The following is a 26802-nucleotide window of genomic DNA, read 5'->3' as shown; positions in this document are numbered from 1 at the left end:
CGTGGTCACCAGGTGAGGTGCTTTACGCTCTCCTGCTGTTTGGTCCTCCTGACACCCCTGCAGGAACTGTTACCCCTCATTCTACAGGTGTGGACATTGAAACACAGGGAAGCAGGTCACTCAGCTTCCAAGCAGCCTCGAATCGGGTCCTGCTTCCCACTTGGAAGGGAGTCAGCCTGATTCTCTACTCAAGGTCTTCAATGCTGTTTTCTCACTTCTCTGCAGACAGAAACTTCTGCAGAGCTGTTCTTTCTACTCTCCGTCCTGCTCTCCTCATTCCCTTTTCTGAGAGAGACAGCAGCTCACAGGAAAACCCCCGGAGGCAGAGAGTTTAAAATCAGGAGACAGCAGACCGGCTTCTTCTGACACTGGATGGAACTTCACGGGGTCCCTGGGCCTGTGACACAGCACATAGATAGACATGCACCTTTCCAAAGAGGGGTCTGTCACTTTCCATCATTAAAAAAAAAAAAAAAAAAAAAAAGCCCTGAACTGATCCCTGCCCCCCAAAGAGGAGGAAAAGGGATTATAAACCATGACTTGAGAAGAGGAGGAAGGGTCTAGAATTTTCAATAAGTAGCCATCAAATTGTTTGCAAAGCCTCCCAAAATAGTCGCCTCTGAATGCTAAACTGAGTAAGGGGCTTCCTGGAAGGCTGGGTGAAAAGGGAAGTCTCGGCGAGTTGGGGTGTCTTATCCCATGGCTGGGGTACACCTAAAGGGACATGTTTGTGTGAGGTCTGGGTGTTAGTGTGTGTGACCGGATGAAGGTGTCAGAGGCTTGAGGTGGCCTGTGAGATGGGGTGGGAGGGAAAAGAAGGGGCCTTGCCCCCATGGGCTCTTGTATGCAGCAAGGCATCTATCTGAGAGTGAGAGACAGCATGTGTGTGAGGGTGTACACGCGCGCCTCCTGCCACAATACGCACGGTGCCCCCCCCGACCCCCCCATTCCCCCACCGCCCCCAGCGGAGGAGGGAGATCTTTATCGGTCCCTGGTGCTACAGGAGTTTCAGGCTTTCTAACCAGCCAGATCTCCCCCGCCTCCCCAACCCAGGCCTTGCCCCCTCCATCCTCTGCACAGGAAGTGGGCTGGCCCTGGGGTTTTAGTCTTTGGCGGCTGGCCCCATCAGCCGTCTACTATCTGGGCCGAGGGAGCCGGAGCTGGGCCTTGGGGAGATGGCTCCAGTCCCAGCAGTGGAGAGAAGCAGAGAGAGCACGCCGCAGCCCCATGTCCCAGCTAGGTAAAGTCCCACCTTGCCCTTACCCTGCCCCTGTCCGGTCCCCAGGTACCAGGGGCTCCCTCCTGGCCCCTGCCACCAGCCAGGGGGCTGGAGGTGAAGGTCACGGGGATGACTTTCAGCTCTGACTCAGATCCTCCAGAAGTTTCTGCCTGAACTCCCATCTGCCAGCCCTCACCCCCAACCTTATCTTAGAATTCCCCAGTGACAAGGCAGGCCCTGCTCTCATGGCTCTGGCTTGAGGAAAAGCTGGTCCCTGGTCCTAGGCTTTCCCTCCCTCCCAGCTCTCCCCATGGGAGGCCGGGGGCTACTTTGGGATGAGGGGCTTCCCCAGGCCCTGTGCTGGGCCCCCCAACCCAGAGGGGTGGAGAAGGAGGTGGGAGTCCTGGGAGGGGCAAGGCCAGCTGAGTCTCAGATGTGCTGGGTGCCCAGAGAAGGTGTGGGATGTGGGTGGGAGAGATGCGGCCTACACCGGCGAGGCGCCCCTGTGTAAAGGATACCTTAGGAGGCTGTGGGGCGAGGGGAAAAGAGAGGGACGCCTCTGAGACCTGGCTATGAAGTGGGTGTGCTGCGAGGTTTCTGGGAGCCCTGGGCTGGAGGCCGGACCCCTGGGTTCACGTTCAGCTTTGTCCCTTACTTGTCTGTGTGACCGGGCAGGTCAGTAGGCTCTCCAGGTGCTACCGGAGGGGATGGGACACTCCATCTCTGCGGCTCCCTGCGGGTCAGACTCTCCCTCCACTCCTGGGGGCCGAGATCTCCCACTCTTAACTGTGTTTGGAGAAACTGAGAGGTGGAACCATCCCTAAGGGTCCCCCTGCTATATCCACAGCCAGCATCCCACGCCCAGCTGGGGAGACGCCCTCAGACTTAAACAGCAAGAGGGAGCCCTGTGGTGGGGGGTTTGGCCAGAGAGGACGAGGGGAGAAGGGGCCCATCAAGGTCAGAGGTCAGGTAGGACGTGTCTCCGGCTACCGAGCCTGTGCTTCATGTCCTCCCCCAGCCCCCCTGTGCCCTACATCCCATGATGTCAGCCCTGGCAGAGCCTCAGGCTACAACTGACTGAGTTCAAATCCCAGCTTTACCCCGAGAGGCTTACGAGTACCTCAGTCTCGTCATCTGATAGAAGGAGTCATAATGGTACCTACTCATGGGGTTGCTGTGAACTTTAAATGAGGTAATATCTGCAAAGTGCTAACGACAGTGCCGGGCAGAGTGAGGGCTGAGTATTAGTCATTATCATCACTATCACCATTACCACCATCATCATCACCATCATCACCATTGTTGTCCTCTTCTTCTAACTTGACATCAGACGACCTGGGTTTGCGTCCCATCCCTTGGGCAGCTCTGAGCATCAGTCTTGGTATCTATCAAATGAGGATGGCAACACGCACTCTCAGGGCTGCGGTGGGGACCTAATGAGTCAGTAAGTGTGATCGGCTTTGCAGTCACGAAGGGCAGGGCACACGTGCGTGGGTGTGCGTGAGAATCCAGGATGGAAGGCACTGGGGACTCAGAGGTCCCACTTGCCCTCCCTGAGTCTGGGGCTCTTCCTTGCTCTGTGACCTTGAGCAGGTTCCTTAACCTACCTGAGACTCAGTTTCCTCCTCTGCAGGAGGGTGCAGGCTTGGGGACTGCTAGAAGACCCCCTCACCCTGCTGCCTGCATCCTCCTTGCTCTTTGCGCTCTTGGGGGTCACTGCTGCACCCTTTCGGCTATAGGTGGAGGGGAGCTCATTCTAGATTGATGCAACTTCTCCTGCCCAACTTGCTTCGGCTGGGGCTGTGGTTTGGCCCTGACCTTCCTGTGATCTTGCATACCTTTGCCTCCACCCACCTCCTCTCACCCTGAGGCTCTGTGCCAGATCCTGCCCTGGTCCTGGCTGGCCCTGCTGGCGAGGGTCCGGCCCCAGGTGACACCCTCCAGGGGATCCACAGGGCCCCTACCCCAGGGCCATGATAGATGAGTAAGGGGCACAGGGGTCTTGCTGGAGCCCCTTTCCTGGGCTCTGCGCCTTTTGGGGTCCCAACCCTGCGCCCTTTGCTATAGGGGGTTGGAGGGTCCAAAGAAAGAGGCAACCAGGTCCGCTCCAGGAGCGTTGCCCTGTAGGGACAGTGGGACGGGCAAGGAGGTGCCCCTGGGTACTTCTCTGGGCTCCTTTCCACACCCAGGCCAGATACCCACTGGTCGGCCATGCCCCTGCCGGTCCCTGATTCCCTAGGGTGGGGATGGATATTGTGGGCCTTACCTCTGGGGCCAGCGCCTGGGACAGGGTCTGGGCAGGGCAGAACGATGTGAGGGAATGGGCTTTGGGGTGGAGCGCGGGACGGAATCCCAGCTCTGCCTCTTCCGCGATGTGACCTTGGGCGGGTTAATGGCTTGGAGCCTTTGTCTCCTCATCAGTGTAAGGGGACAATGCACGCACCCAGCCCCTGTTGCTGGGCAGATTAGATAAGCTGGTGTACGGGAAGTGCCTGACTCAGGGTGGGTGTTCAGTCCCTACCCCCCACCCCACTCCCTCCACGAGTATTGCTGTGAGGTAGTCAGCACACGTTTATTGGGCTCCAGGCAGTCTGCCCTGGCTCAGATTCCACAGCTGCCTCGTATCTGCTGTGTGACCTTGGGTAATCTGCTTCACCTCTCTGTGCCTCAGTTTCTCATCTGAAAATGGGGATAATGAGTGTATCTCCAGTAGATGCTCTTATTGCTGCAGTTAAAGAGTTTAAAATAGAGCCCAGCACAGAGGAACCTCTTGACAAATAGTTTTGGTGTGGTTAAGGGAGCAGCCGGGTAGAGAGGAGGTGGGTTCTAATTCCAGCTCTGAGCTGGCCTCCCTATGTGGACGTAAGCAAATCTTTCCTCTTTCTGGGCCTCAGTTTCCCCAACTTTTGAACAAGGGGTTGGGCCTGCTCTGAGAGTCCTTTCAGCAATGAAAACATGGGTCCCAGAATCTCAAAAGGGAAGGAAAGAACATGTGTGGGATAGAGGGACCAACAGATTCAAAGGCCCTGAGGCTGGCATGTGGGGAGCAGAGGGGTGCACCTTGAGAGGACAGGGCCCAGCCTGTCTCTTAGGCAGGGGAGGACGCGGCTGGGTGCTCACTCGTGTTCTCTCCCCTTCTTCCTCCATCCAGGGCTCCCTTCCCCAGCTCCCACCCGCGGATGTGATGGCGGCTCCTGCTCTGTCCTGGTGTCTGTCCTTCCTTGTCCTCCTCTTGCCCCTGGCCATCCCTCGGGCATCTACATCGGTGAACGGTGAGGACCCTGGCATCTGGACCACTGTGCTTTCCCTCAGGGAGGAGGCCAAGGCCCTTCTAGAACTTCTTCCAGGACCCCTGCTTCTTGGCAGAAGCTCCATCCGCTGGGGCAGGAGGCGGGGGGGAGGGGGGCAATGGGACCAGAGACCATCTCCCTCAGCCCTCCACCTGCCCGTGCCGCACCCACGTGCCCCTCCAAGCCGCAGGAAGACACCGTCTTCTTGTCCCTGCCCTGCCTCGACCTGTCTGGGGGTCACTGCAGGCTATGGGGCTCAGTTTTGTCCTCTCTCAAAGGGATTCACGAACCCCTTCTCTGCCTGCCAGGATTGACTACTTCCTCACCTGGTAGGTGCAGGAGTGGCGGGGGAACCTCAGAGGGCCATGGGCACCCTGCAGCCAGCCACGCACGCCTCATCTTACCAGCAGATGCTTCCGAGCTCACGTGCTTCTACAACTCGAGAGCCAATATCTCCTGTGCCTGGAGCTGGGATGGGGGACTGCAGGTCACGACCTGCCACATCCATGCTCAGCCGGATAAAAGGTGTGTGTGGGGTCGACAGACAAATGTACAGAATCTCAGGGATGTGAGATCTGATAGTCACTGACTTTTAGACTATTGAAATCCTAGCTCTCAGACCCCAAGAACTCTGCACTTTGAGAATCTTGGACTAATAGGACCCACAGACTCTTGGTGTCACAGGAGTCTGCAAGAACTTGGGGGTCGGCTATTTAGACTCCTGGAGCCTGAATGGCAGTGGGGCGTGCAGTCCACGCTGCAGTGGAGGGGCTGGGCATGAGCCAGACCAGGTAGTTTGGGGACATAGGGCTGCTCACCTGCTATGCCGAGGCTGGACTCAGTGTTAGAGGCAAAGGGGGCAGAAGAGGGATCCCCAAACTTTTTGAGTAACCTGGGATTTTGACAGATGCCTAGGGCAGCCGTGGGGACAGGGAACTGGGGAATGGCTGGGGAAACTGGAGACTGGGAAGGAGATGGTGAAGTGTCACCGTGATCCAAACATCCCGGTGGCAGCCAGCAGAGGTGGCTTTGGGGTTTGACCTTGGCTCCCAGGTGGATGGTGATTACAAGGGGCTCTGAAGGCCTCATCAAGAATCATCTTCACCCTAAACCCTATGAGGAGACTTTGGAGGGCTTTAGGCGGGGAAGGCCGTGTGTCCTGAACTGGTTTGTTTCTAGATCACTTTAGCCGCCGTGAGGCCTGGCTGGGATGAAGAGGCAGGAAAAGATGCTCACGAAGGGAGGTCGGCACGTGGGGGTTGGCATAGAGCCTGGACACAGACCAGCAACGCTGCATGGGGACTCTCCCAAGGGCCAGCTCTGGGGTGGGGGTGGGGGGGTCCCTCTTTTTCTTCTAAGAGGGTTCTTTTGTCTTGAAAGGCAGTGGAACGGATCCTGTGAGCTGCTCCCAGTGAAGCCGGGATCCTGGGCGTGTAACCTCATCCTAGGACCCCCAGATGTGAGTAGCCGTAGCTGAGGGGAGAGGCCAGGGGGCCGGTGGGTGCAGAGGGGCGTCCTTCCAGGGGAGGAGCTGGGGCCCAGCAAGCCCAGTGCCCAGGGGCTGCGGCACAGCAGGCTTCTGGGACTGAGGAGGCAGAAGGAGGGAGGTGGCATCCAAGGAGAACAGAGGCCTGACCTGGGGGTTGAGGGATCCGAGGTACGTGAGGCATCGGCCACTCTGCCTCTGCTCCTGCTGTGTCCCCCATGCTTTGTGGAGCCTGTGACACTCCTGTGTTCCTTATCAAGTGGGGAGAGCACCTACTAGTCATAATAACCCCCATATCCGACTCCTCCCGAGGTCTGGGCAAGTACAGGGTGGGGTGGGGTTAACAGTGTGGATTGCACAGCTGGACGGTCCGGGTTCCATCCCTGGCTCCATCCTATACCAGCTGGGTGACGCTGAGCATCTTCTGAGTCCCAGTTACCCCTTCTGTAAAAGGGAATAATAACGATCCTTACCTGGTAGGGCTGTTCTGAGGATCAAGCGCTTAGAATGCCACTCAGAACAGAATATGCACTTGACACGATTGCCAGGGGATCCTTACGACTATGCGTGGGTACCAGCACTGTCCCCTTCTTATCAATGAGGAAACTGAGGCTCAGAGAGGTGAGGTCCCTGCCCAAGTCACATAGCCAGGGAGAGGCAGAGCTGGGATTGAACCCAGGTCTGTGAGACCCCCAGCCTGGGCCTTTCAACCTTACACTAGGCTGCCTCTCAAAGAGCAGGAGGCTGTGTCCATGTGGGTGTGCATCAGATTATTGTCTGGCAAACCTTTCTTGGCAGCGGTGGGCACCAGGGATGCCCAGACCACATTTTCCAACCCTTATCAGGTTCTGTACATTCTCCAGGAGCAGGAGAATGTGGAGACGGGCTCACATGACACAGCGTAGCTGATAAAGGCAGAGCCCCTCGAACCAGATTGCTGTGCCTGTCCCCTTGAGCTCTGCAGATGGTCTGGCTTCAGATCCTTGCCTCAGCTAGCTGTGTGGCCTTAGGCAAGTCCCTCAGCCTCTCTGTGCTTCAGTCTCCTCAGCTGTAGGATGAGAATAGCAATTGTGCTCGTCTCATTGGGTACTGAGAGAATTAAATGAGATAATATTCATGCGGTGCTTAGTAGAGTGCCTGGCACAGGGTCAGTACTCAGCAGAACGTATTATTGGCATCTTTGCAACAATGACAATTATATTAATAATAATACAGTAAGTCCCCTACATACGAACCTTCAAGCTGCAAACTTTCAAAGGTGTGAATGTGCGTTTGCATGTCCAATCGTGTAAGTTAGTTCACGTGTCTGGCGTACATTGTCACATGCGTGCATCCTCTACAAGTGGTTGTGCTTTTTGCACTTTACTGTACAGTACTGTATAGAGTACAGTAGTACAGTGTCTTTATTTCAAGCCCGGGACGCCTGGTGGAAGCAAGTGTAAAAGCAGTGGTATATAACCGATTGTGTTAGTTGGGTACCTAAGCTAACTTTGTTGGACTTACGAACAAATTGGACTTACAAACGTGCTCTCGGAACGGAACTCGTTCATATGTAGGGGACTTACTGTAATAATGTGATGATACTATTATTATCTGGGAAAATCTGGCCCCCATAGCAGCTGGTAGGCGGCTGGGGCAGGGTCCTCGGGGTGGAGACGAAGCAATTGTTCTCCGCTCCAGGAACTCTGATGATCAAGTTCAAGGTTTGTTCACAGTGGGCCCTGAGGCAGGTCAGAGGGGCTGTGCCCGGGGTCCTGGGCCTGAAAACACCACCCCGGACCCTGGAATGCAGATGCTAACAGGGTCTGCACCAGACCCTCCTCCTGCCGGGCTGCAGGGCTGCCCTCCGCACAGGGAGGAGGCCGCCGTAAGCTTTCACTTGGCCAGGGCTACAGTCTCTGTGGGGCTCTGGATGCAGAGGCCTGAGTTTGCATCCAGGCTCCCCTGCTGACCAGTTGTGTGATTTGGGGCAAGTCCCTTAACCAATCCCAGCCTCAGGTTTCACACCTGCAGTGTGTGGATGGGCAACTGTGAGCATCAGCCAGAGAAGCGCCTAAGGTACCTGAACAGTGCCTGCCCACAGGAGATGCTGGTTCCTAGCCATTTCCTTCCAGAAAAGTGAGGATGCGGGGGTGGAGAGAGATGGGGGAGAGGAAGCTTTCACACTCAAAGCTATAATGCAAGCATAGGTCCAGACCTGCACCTTCTTGGGGGCTCATCCTGCTTGCACACCTCTTGTGACGGGGAACTCCCTCCCTCCCAAGGCAGCTCACTTCACTTGGATCAGGGATTGACAAATTACTATGGCCCATGGGCCAAAACCAGCCTGCTGCCTGTTTTTATAAATAAAGTTTTATTGGCACACAGCCAAGCGCATTCGCTCTCATGTTTTTTCATGGTTGTTTTCATATGACAACGGCAAAGTTGAATAGTCGTGACAGAGACCATATGACCTGCAAAGTCAAAAATATTAACTAACTGACCCTTTTCAGAAAGCTTGCTGGGCCCTGCCTTAGACGGAGGGGCCCAGGGAGGGGGTCCAGCTTGTCGCGGTCGTGGTCTCCCCTCCTGTCCTCCCCCGTCCTCATCCCAGCAGCCTCCCCCTCCCCGCACCAGCTGCCGGCAGCTACATCCCTGGCCTCCTTCCCTTGCAGTCTCAGAAACTGACCATAGTTGACGTCATCAACTTGACCGTGATGTGCCGCGAAGGGGAGAGGTGGAGGAGGATGATGACCCAGAATTTCAAGCCCTTTGACAACAGTGAGAGAGGACTCCAGGGTGGGGCTGGGAGGGGGTTGGAGGGGTGGGCACTTCCCTCCCTGTCTCCCCCTCTGGGATCACCCTGCTCCAGTCTCTCCCCATCAGCTTCCATGCCCACATCTGACCAACCCACTGCCCGCTGAACTTGGGATGAAGTCCCGGGTCCCTACCCTGGCATTCAAGGCCACTTGGCCTGGCTTCCCTCTCCAGCATGCCTCCTCTCATGGCCTATATTCCTGCCACACCAAAGCCCAGTTCTCCAGATTCAACTTGCCCATCCATGCCTCTGAGTCCTTGCACGCGCCGGCCCCACTGCTTGGAAGGCTCTTCCCACCCGGAAAATTCCCACTCACCCTTCAAGGCTCAGTGAAGAGTCACCTCCTCCAGGAGTCCTTCCCAGACTCCCCCACCTCTTTCAGGGTGTTTATGTCCTGGGTCTTTGCTGCCTGATTATGGGTCTGTCTCCCTCATTGGGCTGTGAACTTCCCTGAGGGTAGAGCCTCTGCCATCCCTATGTCTCCATTCTGAATACTCAGCATCAGGCTCGATCTGGGCAGTGCTCTGGGCAGGTTTGTTGAACGACTGAGTGCCCTGCCCCACCCCCAGGCTTCACCCCCCTCCCTTCCCGAACTTGGAGGTCATCTCTAGGGAAGAGATGGGGGCAGAGGGTGAGACCCAGGGTTCTAAATGCAGCCCTGCCTTAATCGAGTGCAATCTGACTGGCAGATCATTTAACATGTCTGAGCCTCAGTTTCCTCATCTGTAAAGTGGGGATAACCAATTACCCACTGCCCGTGGTTGCTGTAAGTAGTCTATAAGCCAAGACACAGAAACTGCTTAGCACGTGCTCAATAAACATTTGCTTATTATTATTTGTGTGGTTCTACAGAGTCTCAGATGTATAAAAATTTAGAACAATTGAACTTCAGAATCATACAATCTTACAATCATATAAGGTTGATGAAATAGAATTAAGTAAAATAAATGAGATGATCCAGGTAAAACTCTCTGATCAATTCTGAGTGCAGAGAGAGGCTGCCTTGATTCATTCATTCAGCAGGTATTTAATCAAGGGCCTACCACGTGCCAGGTAATGTTCCAGGCACCAAGGATACCCGAAAGAATCAAGTCATTGCCCTCAACGAGCTCAGAGTCTGGTGGGGGAGACAGAAAATGAATAAAGGACCAGAAGTAGATATTTAATATGTTGGGTGTTGATAAGTGCTAGGAAGAGAAATGAAACAGGTGAGGGGGACAGAGAGTGGTTGGTGGTTGGGGAAGGCTTCTCTGAATATGTGATATTTGAGCAGGGACCTGCCAGTCTCCGGGGAAAGGGAACGCAGGGAGGGAGGAGCAGCACGTGCAAAGGTGGAGGTGGGAGCCCGGCACGGCTTTCTCATCTCAGCATCAGCCTCCGGTGTCCCCCAAGCTTTTTCTCTCCCCTTTTATCTCTTCCCGTCTCCAGTTCGTCTGATGTCCCCCCACTCCCTCCAAGTCGTCCACATAGGGACCCACAGATGCAACATAACCTGGAATGTCTCCCAGTTCTCCCACTACATTCAGAGCAGTGTGGAGTTTGAGGTCCGGACAAGGTCCCCGGGCTGCAGCTGGGAGGTGAGTACCTAGCTCCACCCCGACCTGCCCTGATTCCTTCCTGTCCTCGTCACCCTGGCTGTCCTTCATCTCAGCAAAGCCACAGAAGCCCCTAAGCAGCCGCTGCCGCTCCTCTGTACTGCCTGCCCCGCTTCCCCCTCCCTCCGTGTGTCCCCTGACACCCCAGGGGTCCAGCTGGTGGTGGATTCCAGTCAAGATTTACAAAGCCAAGAAGCAGGCGACTACCCTCTCTGGAGATTTCAGAGGCCCTGGGCAACCACCCTTCCCTCTTCAAATCCAGTGTGGTCCAAGTCCACGGGAGCTGGGACTTCCTGACGGTCCAGTGGTTAAGACTCTGCCCTTCCCCTGTAGGGGGCGTGGGTTTGATCCCTGGTCCGGGAAATAAGGTCCCACATGCCAAGGGGTGCTGCCAAAAAAAAAAAACAAACTATAAAAAAATAAGTCCACAGGGGTTGGTTGCTTACTCATTCACTTATCCATTCCTTTATTCTCTCACTCACTCACTCACTCACTCAACAAACATTCACTGAGTACCTACTTCGTGCTAGATGCGGGGAGAGAGTGGAGGGCGGGCCTGATGAGCTGCCTGCTCTCAGGAAACTCACATGGGGGATGGGGGCAGACAGCCGGTGCCCAGAAACAGGAGACTATGGGATGTTGATACATACTGTCATGAAAATTAAATGTGATAACGCAGTTGAGAAGGGCTGGGCCAGGCTACTTCAGACTCAGGTGACCAGGGAAGGCCTTTCTGAGATCTGGGGTTCAAGCAGGAGCTGACCTTTTGAGGATCTGGGGAGGGTCTTCCAAGCAGAAGAAAGAGCCATTGCAAAGGCAAGACATGGCCTGTGTGTCTAGGGCACCGGAAGAAAAGCAAAAAGGGTGATGCAGAGGTGGGAGAAGTGTTTGGGAAATCCCTCTTTCTGGTCGAGTGGAGAATAGACTATAGCAGAGCACGGGGTTGGGGGGAGGGGAAGCAGGGGGACCTTGTATGGTGCCCAGAGGTGGTGGGAGCTCAGACCTGGAGGAGGAAGGAGTGGAGAGAAGGCGGAAGGGTGCAGAAATAGTTTCCAGAGGCGGAACCAGGTTCTGGACGTGGAACCAGCTGATTGGCAGATGGCTTTGGATGTGGGAGGCGTTTAGGATGACCCTGGAGTTTTGGGCCCCAGCAACTGGGTAGTCAGGGAGCCTTTCTGTAGGATGAGGGGACAGTGGAGGGCAGGTGGCTGAAGGGAAAAAAGGAAGGTGTTGTTCTGCTCGGCGTCTCAGCCAGCCCTGCCACGGGAGGTGAGGTGGGCAGTGGGGACCCCTCTGGTCTGACAGCCCTGTTTCTGCCCCAGGACACCCTGCCGCTGACCCTCAGGCAGAACCAGCAATGGATCTCCCTGGAGATGCTGGCTGCAGACACGCTGTATGAGCTTCAGGTGCGGGCCAGGCCCCAGCTAGGCCACCACGAGGCTTGGAGCCCCTGGAGCCAGCCCCTGGCCTTCAGGACAAAGCCTGCAGGTACTGATGGGGAGCTGGGGTGGGGATGCAGCTCCGGCAGGAGGCAGTGGCTGGTGCGGGAGGCTTGGGGTGTAGGTATGGAGCCCTTTGGCCATCATTAGCTCACTTGATGTGACCCACAGGGTGGGCAACATGGGCGTGTTTTACAGATGGGAACAGGGGATCAGTGAGGGGGTGGGACTTGCCATTGGCCTTGTGAGTTAGCGGGGAGGCCAGCGAGGCGCCTTCCACTCTCTCCACCCTGAAACTTCAAACTCTTGGTTTCTGCCGAGGTCAGGGGTGGGCTGTTTTCACCTGTTAGCCTGTTTCCTCATCTGTAAAGTGGGTACCATGGTAACGAGGCAGGGATGCTGTGACGAAGCATGTCGGCCGCGATGCCCCATGTCGGCTGGGCACACAGCAGGACTGCTGGACCAGCTGGGACCCTGTAAAGGCCTTGGGTCAGAGGTCGGCCTGTCCCTCAGCACCAGGTCATGGGTGGGGGATGCTGGATTGAGCCAGGGTGGGTGGGGGCACTTCTCTAACCCCTCCCCTTCTCTTCCTCCCACCCTGGGCAGCAACCAGGAAGAAGACCCCGACCCTTCCTTGGTTGGGCCACATCGTGTTGGGCCTCAGCTGCGCTTTTGGTTTTGCCCTCTTGGTTTACTTTCTGATCAGCTTTCGGTACAACAGGCTGTGGTAAGAGCGCTCCCCTCCCTGTCCTTCATGCTCCTGTCTGACATGACCCCCTCCCCGCCAGGTCAGGTTCTGGGCTGAGCCCCCTGCTCTCACTCTCCAGTGCTCCCTCTGCCCTCCCAAGAGCCCTCCCTGCCCAACACCTGGCCTTTCTGCCAAAGATGGAAGCGCATGGAACCAGCCCGAGGGGAGTGGGGCGGGGAGAGCCCCACGGGAGCCCTGCCCAGAGCATCATTCCCAGGACTTGAGTACGTGTGTGTGCACTTGCCAGCTGCCTGTGTGTTGGGGGGTCCTCATGTGTCTGGGCATTCATTTGTTTATTCCTTTATTTACTGAGTCCTAGCTCTGGGCTGGGTACGGTGCTGACTGCTGGGAACGCAAGGGCAACCACAGGCATGTCGTCCCATCTTCATGGACCCACAGTCCCATGGGGGAAGGCAGATACATCTTAATCATGCACGTTTATAACGACACACGTGATTAGGCTGGTGAAGGAAGGAAGGTACCATATGTACTGGAAGCAGGCAACAGGGAAAGGAACCTCAGCTAAGGGGTGGCCGGGGGTCGGGGGGGTGCTTCCCTGAGGAAGTAATGATTGATTCCACTGAAATCTGGAGGAGAAGTGAACCAGTCAGGGAAGGGTCGGGGAGCACATCTCAGGAGGAGGAAATAGCTTGTCCAAAGATCCTGGGTGGGAACAAGGCAGGAGCATTCCAGGAACTGAAAATGCAGGGAGGTGGGTGTGGCCAGAGACCAGAAAGGAGTTCGGGACCCGAGCATGGACCTCTGGGTGGCAGCCAGGTTTTCTGGGGGTCTTGAGGCTGTGGCATACAACTTGAGGCAGATGCACACAGATACTGGGGCACTCAGCTTGGCAAGCAGAGCATGGGCTGGAATTCAGCCTCCATTCACCACCGCCCCCCCCACCCCCCAAAAAACCCCAGGTGCCCTTGGGCAGTGCACAGCTTGAACCACCGTCCATGGCAGCCTTGACTAGGTGGCTCACCATCTGGTGTCTCTCCTACCTCCCTCCTCTTGGTTCACTCTGCTCTGTTAGGGCTGATCAGAGCCCTTTCCTCTTTGTCCCCTACCGCTCTGGCTTGCATGGTCCCCCACCCTCACATCCTTCTCTTGCATGGTATTCTGCCCTCTGTCTCCTCATTACAATGAATGGTAAACTTGCACACTTGCTTCACTGTCTGGCTCCCCATTAGAATGTCAGTTCCTTAAGAGCAGGGACCTTCTCTGTTGGCTATTCTTGTGTCCCCAGTGCCCAGCACAGTACCCTCCCTTACTGGGCACACGATCAATACCGACAAAATAAATGAACAGCTCGGCGCCCTGCCCTCAGAGCTGCAGGGCTGATGGCAGGACACTGTGGTCCCCTTCCCTTCTCACCCTCCTTCCCTCCCTTCCTCTCCCCTGTCCAGGCTGAAGAAGGTTCTGAAGTGTCACATCCCAGACCCCTCGGAGTTCTTTTCCCAGCTGAGCTCTGAGCATGGAGGAGATTTCCAGGTAGGAGTCTGGAGGTGGAGGACAGAGTAGGCAGTTGGCACGGGCTGGCCGGAGGGTGGGCAGTGGTGTGGAATGGATGGGGAGGAGGTGCAGGAACAGCGGGGTTTTGCCCTTTGTGGAAGAAGAAATGTAAAGTGAGCTGCCTCGCGGATGGACACGGGCCCCTTTCCCCAGTGTTCTCAGGCTGAATGGCAGCTCCCATCTGAGCCAGAATGCCTGGGCTCTAACCCCGGCTCCACCACTTCCTGGCTGTGTGGCCTTGGGCAAGTTATAGAACCTCTCGGTGTCTCAATGTCCTCACCTGTAAAATGGTGGGTGGTGGGGGGATAATGTTACTATGTGTACGGTCCCAAGGACATTGCCTGGCACACAGCAAGTGCTCACGAAGCTCTAGCCAGAATTACTGGCACCAGGCTGTTGATGGAGCAGGATTTGCCAGGTGCAAGTTCTCTCCACCCCGCTCCCTGTGCAGACCTGCCCCGTGGGGCTAGTGCTTTCCCTGCTCTTGCAAAAACTCCCTGGCCAGGCTCCGTGACTTATCACAGACGTAAGCAAGGCCTCTAGGCATTTCTAGTTACAAAACACAGATTCATTTTAAAAGTGCACACCCACATGTCAGAACACTCAGCGCCATTTAAAGTTTAGTCGTCTCCCCTCCCTCAGCCCACACATGCTTCAGGAAGGAAGTTTCAAGGGGGTAGGGGGATGTGGTGGGCTGCTTCTACCACCCCACCCCCGCTCTAGGCTCCCTGGATTGGTGTTGGTGGAGGGGGGGGTGAGGTGGGGGCGGAGAGAAGTCAGGAGGAATGTTGAGGGGCTGGAAAGCCATGCTGGACCAGAGCTGTCAGGAGCTGGCTTTGGTGTTCTCTATCAGGGCTGATCAGAGTCCCTTCTGGAATTCTTCGGAAAACTCCCATGACTGGGGGTAGCTTACCTACAGCACTCTTGATGAGGGGGAATGTATCTCCTTAAAATTCCTCCTTCAGCCCTAAATGTAGTGAGCTCCCCATCAACAGAGGTATTCAAGTCAGCCTTGGCTGACTATGTGTCAGCCACATGGCAGAAGGGATTCCTACATTGGAACCGGCTGGAGGCAGGACTAGATGCATCCTCAGACCTCTTCTGCCTTGAAGTCCTTCTCATTCTATGGGCTTAGGACATTTTGAGGTGGGACTGGGGTCCTTTCTAGAGAGTTGCAAGCCACTCCATCTTCCCACGAGGTCATCCCCAGGTCTAGATGCCTGGCCCAGGCCTGCTGTGTGGAGGGGGTATCCTGAGGAGGCCCTGGGGATGCATGATGTGACTGGGGGCTGGCCAAGAGGGACCCCACCCTCTCCTCTGCATGTGGGTGACAGGCCAGCTGCTCTCTCTCTCTCTGCCCCAGAACCCCCGGCTCCAAGACCGCAAGGCCCACTGCCCTGCCTGTGGGACCTGGGAATGCGTGTGCCAGTGTATATGAAGGGGGATGAGTTTCTTCCTGTGCCCCCCGCCCATCTGCGCTTCAGGGCATTGTGGATGGAGGCCTAGGCCCAGGAAGTGCCTGACCACACACACCTCTGAGGGCGGCCCAGCGAGGCCCAGCACACCAGTGCTGGCCCCAGGCCTGCCCTCTTTTTCTTCTGGCCCCTGCTCAGCACTGCTGCCTGGTCCTGCCCTCTGCTGCTGCTTCTAGCGTTGGAGCCACACCTGACCCGGCTCTTTCCCTGCCTCCCTAGCCTGCTATCCCTCTTTGCCATCCTTAGCTTGCCCTCGCTCTCCCTCTCTCTCGGCCTTTTCTCCTGTAACATGAACTCCTGGTTTGGGGGAGGGTGTAGATTTTGTCGAGTGGCTCAGCCCCGGGAACTCACTCCGGGAACGGAGAACCAGGATGTTTCTCTTCTGGTCCATTAATTCATCTGCAGAACATCAACTGGGCCCCTAGGCCCTGTGCTGGGCACAAGAGTGCAGGGGGCCTGGTCCCATCAGGCCTGGTCCCTGTGCTGGGGGGACCACAGTCCAGCTGCAGAGGGCTCCCAGGACAGAAGGCTGTTGGGGGTTCTCAAGGGCACCCTCTTGAGGCCCCATCACCCTGCCCTGAGGGGTGAACACTCCCCTACACTTCTGCTGGGTAGTGTGCGGTTTACCTGTGCCAGGTGTTTCCACCTTCATTTTCTTCTTTAACATCTCTCTGCTGGCCCATAGTGAGGAAGTCAGGAAAGAGGCAGCTAAATGTTGTGGAATTGAGGCTCAGAGAGGTGCAGTGACCTGCCCAGGGTCACACAGCTAGAGAGTGCCAGCGCCAGGGCTGGAACCCAGGTCTCCCTGTTCCTTGCCAGGGCTCTGTGGACTCCAGAGCAACTGAGAAGTGCTCTGATGGGTGCTTTCCTCTCTCTGTGCATGGGGGGTGGAGGGCTGCAGGGCACCAGGAGGGAGTGGTCAACTGGGGGACAATTAGCTCCCCACTGGAGATGGTTCCATGGCAGTGTGAGTGGGGAACCTGGGACCCAGCTCTTCCACCTGCTGGCTGTGTGATCAGGGCCCGGGCACAGGCCCTCTCTGGGCAGCTGTATGGTGACTGTGATGTGCTCTCGGGACCCTTTCTGCTTCAGCAGTGGTTGGTTGGTTCACACACTCTCACTGGTCCCCACCAGACACTCTGAGGATTCTACCAATTGCTATGTTCCCGGGACCGAGAGCGGCACCAGGCTCACAGGAGCTGCTTGATAAACAGTCACACATTGAACCAAGACATCCCCTGGGCACCTACAGCGAGCCAGGAAGGCCTGTGCTGGGCCTGGGAAACAGCCACACCCCCTGGGCTGATGCAGAGGGTTCCCCAAACCAGTGGGCAGGGTTTGTGTGTGTGTGTGTGTGTTTGGGAGGTGGGGGCTACAGTCAAGGAGGGCTTCCCGGAGGGGGCAGCCCTGAGCGGACTGCTGAAGGAGGACAAGTTAGGGGATGTTGCTGAGTCTGGAAGAGGTGGCCACTCACCCTCCCGCTGCTCTTTCTCCTGGCAGAAGTGGCTCTCCTCGCCCTTCCCCTCATCCTCCTTCAGCCCCAGCGGCCCACTGCCCGAGATCTCCCCACTGGAGGTGCTGGACAGGGACTCCAAGGCCACGCAGCTGCTCCTTCTGCAGCAGCAGGACAAGGGCTCGTCATCCTCAACCGAGACCAGCGGCCACTCGGTGACCAGCTGCTTCACCAACCAGGGCTACTTCTTCTTCCACCTCCCAAACGCCCTGGAGATTGAGGCCTGCCAGGTGTACTTTGCCTACGACCCCTTCATGGAGGAGCCCGATGAGGGTGGGCCCGGGGTGCCAGAGGGGGCTCTTCTCCCACCCCTGCCACCTCCGCCAGGGGAAGAGGATGCCTACTGCACCTTCCCCCCTGGGGACGACCTGCTGCTCTTCTCCCCCGGTCTCCTCGGTGGCCCAGGCCCCCCGAACACTGCCCTGGGGGGCATTGGGGCTGGTGAAGAGAGGCTGCCCTCTGCCCCGCAGGAGGGAGTCCCTGGAGACTGGGCCCCCCAGCCCCTGGGGCCTCCCACCCCGGAAGCCCCTGACCTGGTGGATTTGCAGTCACCCCCGGAGCCTGCGCTGGGAGAAGCAGGAGTGGAGGTGTCTGTCCCCAGCCCGAGGGAGGGGGCCGGCTTCCCCTGGGCCAGCTCTCCTGGGCAAGGCCAAGTCCGGGCCCCCATCTCCTGCCTGACCCTGAACACCGATGTCTACCTGTCCCTCCAAGAGCTCCAGGATCAGGACCCGGCTCACGCAGTGTAGACAGACGGCCAGGGCTGGGAGGCAGGTGGCCTTCCGCTGCTGCACCAGGCCCAGCTGAGGACTCTCTGTTTGTGAGGCTTGTCCACTGCTGATACGCGGTGTCCAGCTGCCCCCGGTCATCTCTGGCCAGAGGGCCCTCACCCAGCCCTGCACACTCGGCTGTTCACTTCCACACCTCATTTGCTGCTCCCTGGTCCTACGGCCCAAGCCAAGAACTTTGCAGGGAGAGGCACTTTGACTCCCCACTCCCTCATCAATCGTGGAGTCCTGCGGGTTTTGCCTCTGAAGCGTCCCTCCTCTCCAGCCCTGCAGCTACTCTTCAGGGAGAATTCGTGGTTCTCCACGGGCCTTCACCCTGGGCTCCTCACAGGGCTTCCTGCCCCAGTCACACCCCCTCGCACCCACCCACCACACGACAACCAGAGTGCTCTTTCCAGAACGCAAATAGGGCTACGCTACTCCGGGTTTAAAACCCTGCCTTGGCTCCCACTGCCCTCAGCACCACTTCTTGGCCCTCCCCTTGCCCCTCCAGCATCGTGTTGGGACATTCCCTTCTGGTAGCCTCCCAAGAGTCCTACTGAGCCACTCGGAGCTCCCTCATTCCCCCACACCTTTACACATGCTCTTCCCTGTGCCTGGGGTGCCCTCTCCTCCCTCATCTAGGTGACAAGCTCCCTTTATCCTGCAAGTGTCAGTTCTGCTTCCCTGGGAGGGAAACACCACCTCCTTCAATGTGCCCAAACTTTGAGATTTGGTGCTGGAGGGACAGGTTCTCAGGGTGGCTGGACAAAGTGGCCCTGTCACTTCCCCTTTGGGATCTCTTGTGACCTTTGAATGCTTGGCTACAGCATCCTTAACACTGTGGCCCAAGTATGGACACAAATGCCCCAGCAAATTGGACACCGGCTGGATCTTTCCACAATGGCTTCACAGTAGCATGCGGCTGGAAAGTAAACCCCTCCTAGTGGCAGGTCCTGATGCTGTCACAGGGAGCCCTCCCTTGGGCCCCTCCTGCTCCACCCTCCACTGGTCTTTTCTGCAGCTCAGGGGCTGGCACACCGCCTCCAGATGGCAGCTCCACTCACTACACTTGGCACAGTGCACTTGGCACTCCATCATATTCCCTGGGTGAATTGATGAACTATCTGGCATCACCTTGCCTGGGCTCCCTGCGCCCAGCTGCCTTCATGCAGGGGGTACCATCCACCTCACAGGAGCACCCCTGGCGCCTTGACATTTCTGAGGTCAAGACTTGGAGAGGTTGTGATCCAGGCCCATTATATTCCAGCATGCCTGCTTCAGCGAGAGGCTCATCCCCTCACGTGGCAGACTCCCCCGCCACACACAGCTAGCCCCTTCCTTCTCGGTGCTCCCCACCACCCATCCACTTCTCTTCCCTCTGTCCCTGGCACTGATCACACCTGTGATGCCTATCACAACCTCCCTTCTTGACTGGAGTTCTTTGGAAGGCAGGGACCCCAGCAGGTCCCAGCTAACCCCAAGGTGTGAAAACACAGTGCCTGCACTTATAGGCCATGCTTGCAGCTGATTGGGCACCTGACACAAGCCCACCCATAGGTTCATCAGCAGCCTATGAGATGGCTTAGAACAGAAGCTCTGTCCAATCAGGGAGGCTGGGCCTGAGCTGGCCAATCAGGTGTCTCTCATTCTTGGGCATTTGAACACAGGGCGGGAGGGTGGCCCCAAGGAGCAGGTGCATGTGGAGAAGAGCCCCAAAAGGCTAGAGAGGAGTTAGCAGAGGGGCCTGGGCTCCTATTACTAATACTCCTGCTCTCCAGGGGGTTACTGCATTTCACTCAGGATTCCTGTTTCTTCTATGTCCAAAATAAACTCCCTTTTCCTGAGGTTGTCTGAGTCTTGGATCCTTACCATGGAATAGCTTAATTACCGGGCCATCCCACTTCCCACCTCCTGCCATATGATGCTGTGTGTTCTGGGCCATAAGTCTCCTCAGTCCTGAGGAGAGCATCAGACCCAAGCTCAGTGCCCACAGCTTTGCTGTGTGTCCTCGGGCAAACCAGGAAATCTCTCTGCAAGTGAATTTCCACTTTGTAGAATTCTTGGGAGAGTTACATTTCTCAGGCTTTGGTCATGTGTGTGTGTGTGTGTATATATATATATATATATATATATATATATATATTTTTTTTTTTTTTTCTTTAATGATCTGTGTGTACCATCTTTGTTATTGTTTACTTAATATTTTTCTTTAAATCAATTCACTTTTTGTTTAATACTTTTATTTAAAGAAAAAATTTTATATTGGTTCTGTAAATGGGAAAACTGATATTCACTGTAAATAAAAGGTAATGATACAAAGTAAGTACAGTAAATCAAAATGTTTCAATATATTGCCTCCTGGAAATCTGCTCTATCTCTTAGTTTAAAGGGGAGATAAGCAAGTGCTGGGAAGCTGATGAAGACATGCCAGAACCAAACAGAGACTTCTTCCTTGAGAAAATGCAGAAGGATTGTAAGGGAAATATCTTTTTCACTAAAAGGAGTCAGATTTATCTTATTCGGTGTCCAGGCACCATCTGATATGGTCTCATGGGAAAATATTGCTCTTGATTTTATATCTATCTATCTCAAGTATCCTTGACTCTGAAAAGTTGGACCAGATCATGAATAGCAATATCTGGCATTCATAAATCTGCACTCACGGCAGACATTGCTAATCAATTGCAGTGGTGCCTGGCAGACATTGCTAATTGACCATACTCCTCCTTTCTCTGGAGCTTGGATGCAGCCTTAGTTTCTGTAGGCAGGCCAGATTGATCACAGCTGGTACCTGGTGACATGTCTAGGCCAGATAATCCCTCAGGTTCTTTCCACAACAGAAACTATTGTTCCTGACTCCGATTTTCTAGGCAGGGAAAACTGAGGCTGATATGGTGGAGACTGGAAAGCTGAGAGGGCCCTATGAGCAGGTACACCCAGGGAATCCAGCTGTCCTTATTGTGTCTGATGGGAGACCTGAGCTGGTAGTGAGTGGCATAAGGGACTGCCTTACACCAAGTGGAGATGGACTGATGGGCCAGAAGCCACAGTGTGAATGTCCAGTGTGGATTAGAGTATGGGCCTTGGGAGATGGAGCAAGGAGGGAGCAGCTGGCAGGGGTGGAAGGAATGAAGGAGAGACAGGCTTGCCTGGGTCAGATTGCAGGAGAGAAGAGTGGCACCAGCTGGGGACCAGGCAGCCTAGGGCCTTGGAGAGCTGTCAGATGCAGAGCAGGAAGCAGGAGGCAGTCAGGGCAGATCGGGGTATAAAAGAAAAGGGAGGAGAGGTGGGAGGGCCTTCCAGCCCCTCAGGTCTCCAATTTCTTGAGCTGTATTTGTTCCTTCACTTCCTCAATCCCCCACTATCTCTGCTCTCCTCCTACCTCTCAATTCCCATTCTAAGCAACTTCCAATGTCTGCAGTTACCAAGCAAATTACGGTGAACCAGTTCATAGCTAGGATGAATAATTTACCACTGGCCTCCTAATTATTGGGGACAACCAGGATAACTTCAAAGATCATCAAGAAGCACATTTAAAAAGTGGGAAGAAAGCTAATATTTATGTTCCAGACACTTTTCAAGCATCATTTCATCACCTGACAAGGACCTTGTGAGGCAGGTGTTATACTCCCCATTTTGCAGATTAGGAAACTGAGGCTCAGGGAAGTTAAGAAATGTAGCTGATTGTTGGTGGATCCAGGATTCAAGACATGGTCACATCTGGCCATGCCACACCCTTGCCTACATCCCCAGGGAAACCCCCAGTGACTCCCTAAACCCTCAGGACACTGGCTGAACTCCTTAATGAAATAGTCAGTGCCGCGGGGACCTCAGGCAGGTCTCATCTGCTTTCATGCCTCAGTCGCTCCATCAGTGAATGGGGTAGTCAGACTGGGTGATTTCTAAGTGCTCTCCTAGCCCTGATAGTCTGTGGTTTCAGGTGCCACATGGAATGTGGCTTGTGGCCATATTTCACTTCAAGAGTGGGAGGCTGGGCCTGCGGGGGGTGGGCATGAGAGCAGGGACCGCAACTGACTCATTTGCTTTGGCACATGCTGCTCCCTGGGTTTGAAACAGTCCTGCCACCCAAACAATCCACTCCCGGACTCCTACACATCCCTCAAGACCTTCAAGCATCCCCACTTGTCGGAGGCCCTCTAATTCATTCCAATTAGGGTTAATTACTTCCTACTACTGTCTCCTCCTGAGACTGCTCTTTTCGAACCATCTTTTGTGCTATGGGCCAGATCCTGTGCTAGATTCTGGGGATACAGGGGTGATAATAATGGCTATGTAAGAAAATCAGCCAGAGCCCCATTAGCACAAGCTTTATTTGGGAATACCAGGCGTAAGAAGACTCTGAAGGAGCTTGTAACTTGGGGAAGGAAGACAAAATTTTGTGCAGGGCTGTAGTAAGGGGCAGCCAGAGTTCGGCTTGTATTGGAAATAATTGTTTGAGGATGGTTCTTGGAAGAGAGAGAAATTGTTCTTACAGATCAGTAGCCACCGTTTGGCAATTTGGATTTTATCAACAGGCAGTGGGGGAGGGACAGCTATGGGGACGAGGACCTGTGAAGGCCACAGTAGAATGTTCTCCATCCTTCAGAGTCTCTTCAAGAGGGGCATTTGAGCACTTAGCAGGCATCCGGCTCTGCTCTAAGTGCATTGTGTTATTAACTCACTTGATCCTTACAACAATGCCACAAGGGAGGGGCTCTTCTTACCCATTTTACAGATGAGGAGACTAAGGCACAGAGTGGTTAATGACTTGCCCAAGGCCACACAGATGGAACACAGTGGAGCAAGGATTTGAACCCAGACAGTCTTTAGCACTCACGGGGGCAAGCTCTTTACTGCTTTAAAGTGTGGTCATTCAGGGATCTCATACAATCTCTCAGCGACCTGGCAAGACAGGAATGACCAAGATTCTGGGTTCTGCGTCACAGATCTGGACAGGCAGCCCTGAGAGGATGGCGCCCTGTACAAGGCAACACAGTAAGTGTGGGTGGAGGGATGACTAGAAACTTGGGGTCTCACCCCTACATCTTGCTGTCTCATGGCCACTGTCTTTGGGGGCAGGGAGGGGGGGTTGGGTTGTTGATTAAACTTGAGCTCAGCACCAGCAGCCTGGGCCTGGCCCCTGTGACAGCCCCGGGACATCCCCTTGGCTGGCTCTGAGACATTTTCCACCACCGCAGATATGACACACATCCCATCGCAGAGCCCAGGAGGGAGGGTGTCGGACAAAGCTGTGAGAAAGCAAGGCCGGAAGTGCTGAGTGGGGGGAGAGTTGCTTGTGGGGAAAAAAGGTACCCAGTCTACAATTCCAGGAAGTCAGGATGCAGAGGGGAGGGAGGAGCTGGCGGGAGATGCATCATCTTCCATTCCTCTGTGCACCTGGCTACACGCCAAGCCCTGGCCACAGAGAGGAGGCTGGCAGCTGCCTGGTCTGCAAAGAGCCCCCAGCCCTGTGGGGGAGGGCATGACCACGGAGGACACAGATAAGCCAACTGACCGTCACAGCCTCCTGCCGCGGAAGGCAGTCAATCAGAGCCTCTATTGAAAATGGTCGACCTGGGAAGGCTCTGGAGTCTCCTAACTCAGGCACGGAGGGTGGAACGTTGTACGGGGCTTTAGCAAGAGGGGCTCAGCCGCATTCGACTAGTTTCAGATACACACATAGTAGTCTCTGCTTATCCGAGAGGGACACAGTCCAGACCCCTAATGGATGCCTGCAACCGAGGATAGTACTGAATCCCATATATACTATGTTTTTTTCCTATACCTACATATCTATGGTAGATTTTAATTTATAAATGAGGCACAGTAAGAGAATATCTGAACTGCCAGCGTCAATAGTCTTGAGTTTTGGGGCCATTACTAAGTAATATAAGGGTTACTGGACCACAGCTCTGAGATACCGCGACAGTCCATCTGATAACCAAGGTGGCTATGAAGTGACTGACAGGCAGGATATGCTGGACAAAGGAATAATTCACGGCCTGGGTGGGGCAGAGCACAATTGGAAATTTAGGAATTGTTTATTTCTGGAATTTCCCGTTTCATATTTTTGGACGGAGGTTGACCGCGGGTAACTTAAACCTCAGATAAGGGGGGATTTCTGAAGTTGGTCGAGGTTGGCTCTTGGAAGAGGGAGGAATTGTTCTGAGATTCATTCATTCACTCATTGTGCATTTACTGAGAGCTTATTATGGGCAGGGCACGGTGCCAGTTGCCTGGGATGCAGCAGTGGAAGAAACACCATCCAGCCTGTCCTGAGGCCCCTGCAGCCCCTTTGGGACAACCGGGGTGGTGGTTAAAGCACTAACTCTAGACCTAGTGGCCTGGATTAAATCCTGTTTCTGCCACCTACCAGCTGTGACCTTGGGCAAGTGCCTAAACTTCTCTGTGCCTCAGTTTTCTCATCTGTAAAAAGGGAGGAGTACCAGGACTATGGTGAGGATTAAAGAAGTGAGTGCCTATAAAGTACTTAGGAGAGACGAGCTGGCTTCAGGGGAGATGGGACAGGGACAGGGCTGTGACCAGGGGAAACCCAAGGGCCGCAGGTGTGAAGGCAGCTGGCTTGCTGGGCAGCGTCTCAGATGTTCTCTGCTGTCTTGGTGGTGCTGTTCGGGGCGGGGCTGAGCTGGATGCCGCTGCAGTGTCTATCTCCCCCCAAGCACCTGCGTAGGTCTCAGGGGATAGTGGTCTAAAGCGTGACCCTCCCTATGGGTACTCAAATGCCCAAAGGGATGAATCTCTGACAGGGGGATTCCGGGAGGTGTGAGAAAGGCAGAAGGAAAGCTACTGCATATTCTGCCTGCCTCTCAAATCCATCCATGTGAGCTGCCACCAGCCTAGTCCAGAGCCAAGGGCACTCAGGCTGTCCCACTTGTCCCAACTCTGAGCCACTTGTCCCCTTTGAGGCTCAGTCTCTTCGTCTGTAAATTGGGGTGAAAGGTGTGGGCGAGGGGAAACTGTCTTACCTTGAAGCTTCCTTCTGGCTGAACCAGTCTGTTCTGTGGCCTCCGGAAGGATTGGGATGGGGTCTCCACTCACTCGGCTAAGATGACCCAGAAAATCTGCCATTGCAATTTTCCTCCCCGATCCCCACCTCAATTTTAAATGCCTGGCGGAGCTACTAATTAGGTAAACCTCATGTGACATGATTGGTAGCCCACTCTGCAGCAGGCAACCCATGCCTCATGCATTCTGATAAACTCGTTGAGCTCCTCCTGTGTGCACGGCATTGTTCAAAGTAGACATTTGGATTGGAGGGAGTTGCGATTGCTTGGGTCAGGGCTTGCTGTTGGTCAACCCCAGTGTTTGAGAGGGTGCCCCTGGCCGAGGGTCCAGTGACTCTTGTTAAGATAGGTGCAGGAGAGCGCCAGATGCGGCAGGCAGAGCAAGCAGCCAGGAGCTAAGTCAGCAAGTGAAGTCTGTTGCTTGTGATTTATGCAAATGTGAAACTAACAATGAAACCCATTACCGCTAGGATCCCAACCCAGATGCTGATGTTGATGTGAGAAGGAGAGGGGGGCAGATAATAGCAACAGTAAAGAAGATGATGCCAGCAAAGTGCAGTGAGCACTTAGTAGGTGCAGGCACTGTTCTAAGTTCCCCAAGTAGGTTATCTCTTTCAATTTTCACACCACTATGGTTATTGTCTCATTTTATGTATGAGGAAGCAGAGGCACAATAAGATCCAATAACTTGTAACTCAAGGTCATGTGGCTTATAATAAGAGTCAGAGTCAGGACTTGAACCCAGGCTGCTGACTTCAGTACCTGTGTTTTTAGCCCATACAGTGGAGACAGTTGAGAGTGGTGGGGTCTGTGCTGTACTGAAATCGCTCAGGGCAGCCACCGCTGATGGCTGCCACGTTGGGAGGTCGACCAGATCTTCGAAACATTTAAGGGAAGCTGGAAATTCAGCTTTTTATGTGTAGTGTCCTGATTTTTAAATATTGGCAACTAACTTTTAAAAAAATTTTAAACACAAGCAGGCCAAGCAAAATGTGTCTGCGTAGGAGGAAGAAAGGAAAGCCATCCTCTGGGATTTATGGCAAAAGGTCGCTTCCCCCTGACCTCGACGGGGCTGGGTGCTCCATCCTCCTGCCCCTGTGCTCTGAGCCACTCTGTGAGCCTTTGCTGGCCCTGATCCTCAAGGTCCCATCCATCACGCATCCCAGCACCTGCCACAGGATGTTCCTTGAGTGAAGGTGTAGACTGTGAAGGGGAGAGGGGAGGGAGGGGCAGTTACATAGAGGTTCCAAGAACTTGGACTTGCATAGAAATCAGAAACCAACGTGGATGGCCAAAAGGACAGAGCCCACAGGCATTAGGACCTCACGCAGCCCCACCAGCACGAACAGCTGCCCTGATGACATGGAGTATCAGAAGAGAGGCACCATCCAAGGCCGGAGCCAGTGCTGGGGCTGCCTCTGAAGGGCAGCAGGAAAGGGGCTCCTTGGAGAGCAAGGTCCGGACCCTCAAACTCAACTGCCTGTAGGGAGGAGCTCCAGCTGCAACAACATTTGAGGCAAAAAAAAAAAAAAAAAAAAATATATATATATATATATATATATATATATATACATACACACACAGAAAAATATATACATAGAAATATATATATAATATATATATAATTGGAATTCTGTGTGCCTTGGCACTTTTTGTTAATTCTCCACCTAAGGACATGCATGTTCAGTAATGATATTGCCCTTCGACTTTATTTTTAAACGTTTAGTTTTGGACAGGATTCAGGGAGGAGCACAGGACTGGGAACCTGGTGATGTGGGTTCCAGCCCCACCCCTGCCTCAGCCTTGCCACATGACCTTGGGTAGTTCCCCACAACCCCCTGCCTGGAACCCCTCCTGCGGGGACCCCACGGTGGAGGAGGCCAGGCTGAATGACACATGGAGAGTTTCCATTCTGGGTCCCCAGCGGCCTGGCTTG

At 54.7% G+C, this 26802-nt stretch overlaps 1 protein-coding gene across 2 annotated transcripts; it reads left to right on the top strand.

Moving 5' to 3' along the window:
* Nucleotides 1–1049: 1049 nt before the first annotated feature.
* IL2RB (interleukin 2 receptor subunit beta) lies at nt 1050–26383 on the top strand. 2 transcript variants are annotated; one of them, XM_082351416.1, is made up of 10 exons: nt 1050–1240; nt 4371–4491; nt 4818–5034; nt 5890–5968; nt 8650–8755; nt 10221–10369; nt 11710–11875; nt 12433–12553; nt 13981–14065; nt 17062–26383. In XM_082351416.1, the coding sequence occupies exons 2-10, from the start codon at nt 4404–4406 to the stop codon at nt 17818–17820; spliced, it is 1770 nt and encodes a 589-aa protein (XP_082207542.1). In that variant the 5' UTR covers nt 1050–1240; nt 4371–4403; the 3' UTR covers nt 17821–26383. The 2 variants fall into 2 exon arrangements, with proteins under 2 accessions (XP_082207542.1, XP_082207541.1); XM_082351415.1 differs by lacking the exon at nt 1050–1240 and having other exon boundaries at nt 3474–4491.
* Nucleotides 26384–26802: the final 419 nt, after the last annotated feature.

This window comes from Balaenoptera borealis (assembly GCF_965194805.1).
Source record: "Balaenoptera borealis genome assembly, chromosome: 13".
In the NCBI taxonomy this organism is placed as follows: domain Eukaryota; kingdom Metazoa; phylum Chordata; class Mammalia; order Artiodactyla; family Balaenopteridae; genus Balaenoptera; species Balaenoptera borealis.
This window is presented reverse-complemented; position numbering and strand designations above follow the sequence as displayed.